Source organism: Danio aesculapii, chromosome 9, assembly GCF_903798145.1.
Source record: "Danio aesculapii chromosome 9, fDanAes4.1, whole genome shotgun sequence".
Lineage (NCBI taxonomy): Eukaryota > Metazoa > Chordata > Actinopteri > Cypriniformes > Danionidae > Danio > Danio aesculapii.
This window is the reverse complement of record NC_079443.1, coordinates 4,815,119-4,824,688: the sequence shown is the minus strand read 5'-3', so window position 1 is coordinate 4,824,688 and position 9,570 is coordinate 4,815,119. Positions and strand designations below refer to the sequence as shown.

Below are 9,570 nucleotides of genomic sequence, written 5' to 3'. Positions count from 1 at the left end.
GAACTACCATAGCAGTCAAAATGGCCGTATGCATTTCAGCGTCTGGTGACTTGTGGCGTGCCTCAGTTTATCACTTTCTGATGATAAAAACATAACTTTAATTCAGATATGTCTTTCGAAACAGCGTATATGGCCCCTTGAAATTGCCTTCCTCCCTTCCAAGTGAAAATAAAAGTGAGGCACGGACATTCATGTGTGGTCTTGCAGGTTAATTATACATGTATAGGCTGTATTAGCAAAATACTGTTTTCTTAAGGTCACTCCGCTCATACTGATGATCTTAAATGAATCTTTAGATGCTTGAAATTAATGCCTGCCTGTGTTTTCATATATCTTAATTAAATATGATGACAGACATTTAAAGCTTAATTTTATTATTTCTATAGAAGCTTTGAATTTAAATATGACATGACAATACATCTTATATGAGAAAGGTCAGAATGACCGCTGTGGTAATTCTAGTAGTCATAGAATTCTGGTAGTTCCAGTGTTAAAGCTTCAAAATACAACTCTTAATACATCTATGTTGATCTCTTTTGTCAAGTATAATTGTAATGTATCCTAAATTTCTTCCACAACAGAACTCAAGAGTAAAAAAAAAAGGTTACTTCAGTGAGTTAAAGATATCTCACTCAATCCTTCTAGCTAAAACAAACCTCTCTATACCCGATTTATTAAAATACTTTTTGATAAATTAAATATAACTATTTTGCACATGTGTATTGTACACTTTTTCTACCAAAATAAAATATGATCATGCCTTGATTTTTAATTATTTAATTAGGACAGTAAGGTCTGACTTCGCTTAGACAAAATTCTTGTCCCTTAACAGAAGTAATGTACAGTTAGAATATAAAGTCATGGTGCAGGTGAGAAAGATTGAATATTGTGTATGACTCCATCATGAGTTTGGAGGACTGCATCCATACATCTCTACAATGACTCAAATCACTGATTAATAAAGTCATCTGGAATGGCAAAGAAAGCGTTCTTGCAGGACTCCCAGAGTTCATCAAGATTCTTTGGAGTCATCTTCATTTCCTTCTTCTTCATCTTACCCCATACATGCTCAATAATGTTCATGTCTGGTGACTGAGCTGGCCAATCCTGGAGCACCTTGACCTTCCTTGCTTTCAGGAACTTTGACGTGGAGGCTGAAGTATGAGACAGAGCGCTATCCTGCTGAAGAATTTGCCCTCTCCTGTGGTTTGTAATGTAATGGGCAGCACAAATGTCTTGATACCTCAGGCTGTTGATATTGCCATCCACTCTGCAGATCTCTTGCACATCCCAATACTGAATGCAACCCCAAACCAAGATTTTTCCTTTACCAAACTTGACTGAAATCTGTGAGAATCTTGGGTCCATGTGGGTTCCGATAGGTCTCCTGCAGTATTTATGATGATTGGGATGAGTTCAACAGGTGATTCAGCAGAAAAGCCACTTTTCCAAATGATTTTTATTTGTTGCTCTTACAACTGGGATTGACAACATGACTTTTGTAAGGTAGGGTATGTGTGTAAGTGAACGATCAAGCACTTACACCAAGCTGTGGAGCATCAGAGCAGGGCTCATTTATATTCACAGCCATTCTAAATATAGTAACATCTGAGCCGTTCATTCTAGTGGTACTTTTTTTGGTTCTACTATCCATAAAAACCCATTTCTGGATAGTTTTGAACTTACCTAAGGCCCATACCTACTATGTAAATATCATAGAACACTTTAACATCTTGTATCAATGCACTGTATGGCTCCTTTAATAGCTTTTTGCATTCTGTGTGAGCTTTACATATAAAGTAATTAGGAATTTTATACCTGTTCAGATTTCTGATGGAAGACAGCAGACATGGCAAGGATGGTGCTCCGTTCATCGAGAGCAGCCGCAAAGCTCTTCCACTCCAGATCCAGCTGAGTGCTGATCTGTTTGATCTGCTGAGCGGCGTAGTGGCCCGCCTCAGACAGCCGCGACGCCACCGACATGATGCGGTTTATGTTTACGTAGGCATTCTGGGAAACAGGAGATCAAAGAGCATGACAGGTGTTGTAGGTGAAAGTGGGAGCAAGACTAACTAGTGAACACTGTGGTAAAAGTTATTCACCAATGACAGGTTAAATGCGGCTATGAGTGTCTGTGGGCATCTCTATGACAACACTGGGCTGGGCAAAAAATTGACAGGTTCTGGTCATTTGCTGGGACCAAATATGATGATCTCTGTCAAAGATATTTGTCCCAACCACCTTCCCAACATTCTCCCTCGGGGACGGTGGGCCAAATCAAGGGTTAGAATGGCCTAACTTTGGTTGGCGCTAATAGCCTTGTGTGTTCATGGTGACCCGAGTTCGATTCCCGGCTTGAGGTCTTTTGCCAACCCTTCCCCTATCTCTGCTCCCTATACTTTCCCGTCTCTAAATATTTACTGTCCTACTGGACAACATCAAGTAAGAATTTAAGTAAAATCACCACAAAAAACAATCATCACAGACTGACATACCATAGAGTTCATGGCAAAGTGGTTGTGTTGCGTCTGTAGCTCCACAGCGTGCTGGTAGCTCACACCGATCTCCGTGTGGCTCTGAAGAAACAACTCCTTATTGTGACTGATCCAGTCAAACATCTGCAGAGAGACCAGGAAGAAAAACCTTTACAAAAGAATCCACCATTCGTTCCTGTGTCAACTTTACACATCGCTTTTACACTGAAGGTTTGTTATCACCATCATACACAATTAATGAAACACACAGATTAATGAATCACAGACACACAACAGATAACAGAGTGACAAATGTAAACATTTGAAGCATTCTGTTCCAGCAGATGATAAGGAACCCATTTGCAGTGTTGTCGTGGCAACACTTGTAATTAAGACGAATGCATTTGTTGATAAAACCCTGCGCTGAAACACAGATATCAGTGGTAGGACCTTTTAGAGGATTTACAACTATCTTGAACATACACATTCTGCTTCATTATTGCCTTCTTGCCAATGTCAGAGGCTGCTATTCACCTTATTCTCCGCGTACGAGTGGGCGCAGCCATTTGAATCATTTTGGCTCGAGACTTCCGGTCTCATTCACTTACATTCATTTTTAAACGTTAAAAACTGCTCGTTTTGCTGCTTGGTCTTGCAAACTGATATTTTCTTATTATATTATTCTACTTTGTCTGTATTGTCGTGCAAACACTTGTTTGTGGAGTAAGTAGTAAGTAGTTGTGGAGTAAGTAGTTTGACCGTTTTCTGCCGTTTATTATCCCTAGTCATTTCTCCCATAGGCAGCTGAATCGGAAGTTCTAAAACAAATCGCAAAAACGCGCACACTTCCGCATTGTAGAATAAGGTCAATACCTACGTGCAGTGTTGAGGGTCACGAATTACAAGTAACGCGAGTTACGTAATACTATTACTTTTCTAAGTAACGAGTAAAGTAATGCACCACTTCAAACAATAAGTAATAATATTTGAGTTACTTTTTTAAAAATGTAACTCGGGTTAATTTTTAGATTAATTCACTTATTAAAATTAGCGTAGTCACGTTGAATCACATTCAGCTCCCCGTGGGAACAGACAGAAGCCAAGATGATTTCTGTGATGGAAGTATTCTCATTATTTTGAACACATGAAAGAAAAAGAGGATTATAGTCTCAATGGACTGTGATTTTACTGAACTAATAAGGCAAAAATTCAAAATGAGCAAACACATTGCTTTCGACTTTCATTAATCTGTACATATGGTATGTGTAGTGTCTGCGAGTTTTCAGAAGGTAACTTTATTTATTTTTTTTTTATTTGTTTTTTAAAAGTTAAATGAAGGTTATACACTGTGTCATTAGATGCAGAGCTTCTCTGTTTAAAAAACCCCTGCAAGTTCTGAAGATCAAGCCTCAGGCAGGTATGTACAAGTAACGCAAAAGTAGCAAAACGTAACGCATTACTTTCCTTAAAATGTAATAACTAAGTAACATATTAACTAACACAACTTAATGCATTCTTATTGATGTAATCAGTAGCGCCAGACAGAATTTTTTATTTTTTTTGCAATTTCTGTGCATAGTTTTATAAAAAAAACTACTACTAATAGTAAAAATCTGCAGATTATTGTAAGTAAAAAAAAACATATATATATATATATATATATATATATATATATATATATATATATATATATATATATATATATATATATATATATATGTGTGTATGTATATATATATATATATATATATATATATATATATATATATATATATATATATATATATATAAGTATGTGTGTATGTATATATATATGTATGTATATATGTGTGTATATATATATATGTATGTATATATGTGTGTGTATATATATATATATATATATATATATATATATATATATATATACATATATATATATATATATATATATATATATATATATATATACATATATATATACATACATACATACATACATACATACATACATACATACATACATACTTACATACATACATATACATACATACATATCTGGTTCGAGTCCCCGCTGGTCAGTTGGCGTTTCTGTGTGGAGTTTGCATGTTCTCCCCATGTTGGCATGGGTTTTCTCCAGGTGCTCCGGTTTCCCCCACAGTCCAAAGACATGCGCTATAGGTGAATTGAACAAACAAATTGGCCCTAGTGTATGAGTGTGTGTGGGTGTTTCCCAATACTGGGTTGCAGCTGGAAGGCCATCCGCTGCGTAAAGCATATGCGGGAATAGCTGGCGGTTCGTTCCGCTGTGGCGACCCCTGATAAATAAGGGACTAAGCCAAAGGAAAATGAATGAATGAATTTACATGTTTTAAACATGAAATGTTTAGAGAAATGTATATTACGTTCATTCATTGATAAACATGCCTTGATGTGTATGATGTGTACATGAAAATATCACAAATGAAGCCTAATAAAACATGGAAATACGAAATACAATTACAAGTTCTGTCCACGTTTCACAGCCATTATCTGCTTCGGCATTATAAACAAAGTATCCTTCAAAACCAAATAGCTGTCTTATCTAAATATTTAATTAGAACTTCAAATTAATTACAGCCACGGTGTAATCAAGATAAGAGCCGGGAGACAGCAAAATTGATAATCTAGTTGACTGCGTTCCTATTACATTAAGCGGTTGTTTTAAATCGAATGTGTCTGGGCTGCTTCTAGGAGAAGTTGGACAGAGGTATTAATTAGCAGAATGACTGCTCCATCCTGGCCTTTAGACATTAGGAGGCCTGGCACATTGACAGACAAATGATTTTCAATCCTGTTCACTCGTGATGAGAGAAAGGTTGCGTGAACAGCAGCTAAAAATAAACGTCTGCGGTCTGAACGAAATGAAATTATCAGAACGAAGCACTTATGTATACTTAGCTTCAGACGGGCCTCCACGTCATGTCTGAACATTTATCTCACCCATATCATGAAGTGGGGATGGAGTTAGTATGAGGTCACACTTTTAAACAGCCATAATATTGTAACCCAGGCTCATTGGAAAAGGAACCTCAGCCTACATTTTTAGATTAACGTAAAATACATTGCTCCGGGTACACTTTGTTGCACGTTTCAGATGACAAATCCACTAGAGGGCGCTTTCCACATTTTGTGAATCTGAAATATGTTACTTAGAGTATGTTTTGTAGTAGGAATACTACATATAATATGCTGTTTTAGCCTGATCTCACGAGAAATTTGTCGACAAATCAGGTGAATCTCGCATGTCTGTGCAAGAAGATCAACGGATGGAGATTCGAAATGATGGCGACCATATTGCGTCTTTTCTAGAATTTGCGCAAGTTCATTAGTTTTCAATGGAGGTGCGCAGCTATCATCAGGGGTTGTGCCACAACTGAATTAACAATCAACTACAGATGCCCTTCCAGCATTAGCCCAGTACAACCACCCGACACACTCTCCCATTCACCCATTACATCCAATTTAGTTTATCCAATTCACCTATACAGCATGTCTTTGGACTGTGGGTTAAACCGGAGAAAAAACAAAAACAAAACAAACAAGAAAAAAAAAACACCCCTTTCCTAAAACATCACATCTAAAGACATATAATCAAATGTCTATAGAGAACATAAAATATGGAAACATGACATAAAAGTATGACACAAGTTTCTTTTCTCTAATATTGTCATGTTGTGTGCATCCATTCACAAGAGCTAAAAAGGCTACCAGACCTTTTAAAATGTCCCAACAGACCTCTCCAATTTAAAATGAGACATGACTTCTCGTATCCAGTGGTTATGTGTTGGTGGAATTTGGTCTTTCCATTTAAACAATAATAGCCAGGAGAGAACCAAAGGGTAACATGATAATTTGTCTTATGTTAAGGCCGTTGGCAGGGGCCGCAACAAACAATGCAACCTTTCCAAACAATGCGACAATGTTCTACGACCTCCCTAAATGCCTCAGAAAAGGTCTCAAAAAAACTAATCCAGGACATGTAAAGCTTTGGACATGTCCAGAACATGTGTAGCACAGTAGCAGGAGCCTGCCTACACCAATCGCATGAGGAATCAATGTCAGCATTGATCTTGGAGAGTCTGCCATGGTTGTTGTTGTTAAGCTCACTCACCTTCTCTGCATCCTGTTCAAACAGTCGGAGCTGAAAGCACTGATCCAGCATCAGTTTTCGTAGGTGCCACATCTGGTGCAGGTTCTGTCGGGTGCTGTGAAGTTTATCCAGCAGACTGGCGATCTTCGGAACCACGCTCTGGAAGTCGGCACTTCCAGAAATGCAGTTCCTCCCTGAGAAGCCGTCGCTGGAGCGGATGCACTGCAAGAGTCTCTGGCCTTCATGGTCCAGCTCTTCCACCGGAGCCTTCATCACCTTTTTCTTCAGCTGTGTGTGCTCGTCGATGAGTCTCCGAGAGCCCTCCACATCCACCGGGAACTCCTTCTTAGCCAGAATCTCCTGTAGATCTTCCAGGCGAGAGAGGAGGTGAACAGCGCTGGCCAGAAACTCCTCCAGAGCCACCCGGAGCTCAAGCCATTCCTCATGATTGTATTCCAGAGAACCTTCAAAGTCGTCCGTTAGCTGGGATGGGTCAACTAGTTTGGTCAAGCCCTCCACTGATACCATGCTAGTCTGTCAGTGAGAAAAAGACGCTGGTTAGCCCAAGAATGAAACCCATGTTTAAATTCTACAATGAAGTCTGATGATTGTTCAGCTCACTCAGGGGTCAGCAACCCATGGCTTTGGAAAGCCCCTATTATACATTATAAAAGGTTATATTTTGGTCTTGGGGTCTCCAACAACAGGCTGATATACATGCAAGGTTAAAAAACACTTTCATTGTCTTATAAAATGCATTTATTTTTGCATAATTATCTCAACAACTCCCATATGCGATTCATTTGTTCTAAACCCCTTCTTTGCATGACGCTAATCTTAATGTGATTTGTCTGATGACCCAGTCTGTTGTGATTGGTCAACTAGCATGAGATGGAAAGGAAATGGCCATACCTGCCAACACTCCCGTATTTCAGACCCATCTCCCGTTTTGTTCAGTCTCCCCGAATTTAACCCCCGGTAGCGGCTGCCTGAAACCTGGTGCATAGTACAGACCAGGGACCCCAAATCCACCCCTTTGCTCCATAAAGAGTTAACCAATGAGATACAGCTGAAGGAGTAATTACCACACACAATTAGAGCTGTGCTACATGCTGCATGGAAGGTGGTTTTCAAAACCCATTATAAAACATCTTTAAGTTCCCCTGTTGTGGCTCTCTGCCACCTAAACAAGGGGCATGTACTTGTATAGGCTATTTCTATTTTATGTTCATCCCGCCCTTTTGTGCCACCTGGCGGCATAGTCGCAAACTGTGGTCACACCTAAGAAACACTTCTTACTCCTTTAGAGCGGCGGAGGCACATTGTCCGGCGGTAATAGCCATATTAAAGTGTTACCTACTGTACATAGCCTGTATATGTTGTAATCATATTTTTTTTGTTTCACATTAAACAATATTTCAAAGGGAAAAACACTTATCTTGGCATTTTATGTAACATATGAGACTGAGGACTTTTAATGTGGTTAAAACCATAATACTTGCTGTATATTTCCCACAATTAAACCTATGGGCCGTTAATATCAGACATTCGATTGGAATTATTGCGCTCATATCAACAAGTCACGACTGTGTTTTTCATTCTTTATATAAGGAACATTCTATCATTCTATGCCAATTCTATCCCTTAGCCCTTCCCCTTTTTTCCCTATTCTTTTTAGCTTAAAGGCGTATGGGCAAGATAGCCCTTGAAGCAGAAATATTTCAGGAGCACACTCGAAACCAAGGGGTAAGAAAATTTCCCAGAGTACACCATATACAACGGCAGCATGGCTGGGTTTAAAAAAAAACACGTATATGTCTTAATACATTCATAACGGTGTTCAGGTTTTACCAACATGTTTAAAAAATGATATTAAAACGCAAAATTTTGGTATCTATAATCCATAATAAAACTCTTGTATAGTAGTCCCACAACATACTTTCACATCTGACACTCGAATACCATGTCAGAAAAGTCTAGTGGCTGGGAATGACCTTTTACAGGGTCTGGTATAATGGTAACGCTGTTTTCGTATGTTCACATAGATGAATATGGCCACGGTGTAAATACGCAGTACAGTTACGATCTTATTGCCACATTAGATCATTGCCTTCTGTGATTTCCTGAAGATAAATACCAAACAATAACGCAACTGGAATAACTACAGCAGTCGTGATCGTCTCGTATGAAGTAAGAGCTCACGATGACATATGATGACCTGTACAGGTGTTGTAGTGCAGTCTCATTTCTTAGGAGTAAATTGGAAGCCCGTCTCCTTCACATTCTGTTTCAAGACCCAGGGGGAAAGGCTAGGGGTAAAAAATAGAATTGGGATTGGGCCCAAATTAATAGTGCTTCATTATATCTGCACTCTGATGAACAATCCAAGCATCTTCAAAACTGATAAAACTATCAATACACATTTTGCTGCAGATGATAATGAGTTTTAAAGCCCAAAGTGAATGTGATGTGGATACCCTTGTGTTTGTGTGTTTGGTTAGTATACCTCATATATAATGCATATGACCCTCACGAACAGCTGTTTACATGCAAACAGCTTAATGCTGTTGCTTCGCCGTTACTGAAATCAAAGATTTGAGCTTTCAGGTTTTGAAAACCAACATTACACAAAAGCATTACACATCTCCATGGAGAAGCTTGTCGGGAAGGCTGAGAAGACTTAAATAGACTTGCATTTCTGTTTAACGCACTTGAATGTAAGCTTCCGCATGCTATATTTTTTCCGAAATAATGGGTACCATTATTTCAAGCATGGCAATTTTCTTTATTATAGTTCAAACCTTTCAGAAATGTAACATTTTAGTAAATACTGCTTTACTTTTCGTTTATTTAAATTCAAATAAAACCAAAACAAGAGTTCACAGGTAAAAGAGAAAATTACATTAGTAAATAAACCCTGTAATGGCACTATGCTGTATCGGAGTGTTTACATAAAAATATATGCCAGCTACTTCCTTACATCTG

The 9,570-nt window shown here is 38.4% G+C and overlaps 1 protein-coding gene across 1 annotated transcript in view; it reads right to left on the bottom strand.

The window, feature by feature from the left end:
• The window catches only part of kalrna (kalirin RhoGEF kinase a), a 258,602-nt gene that overhangs the window by 135,396 nt on the left and 113,636 nt on the right, over positions 1-9,570 (bottom strand). The window contains 3 exon segments of the mRNA XM_056464813.1: positions 1,819-2,010; positions 2,496-2,618; positions 6,607-7,119. Of these exon segments, the coding sequence (XP_056320788.1) occupies positions 1,819-2,010; positions 2,496-2,618; positions 6,607-7,119 (828 nt within the window).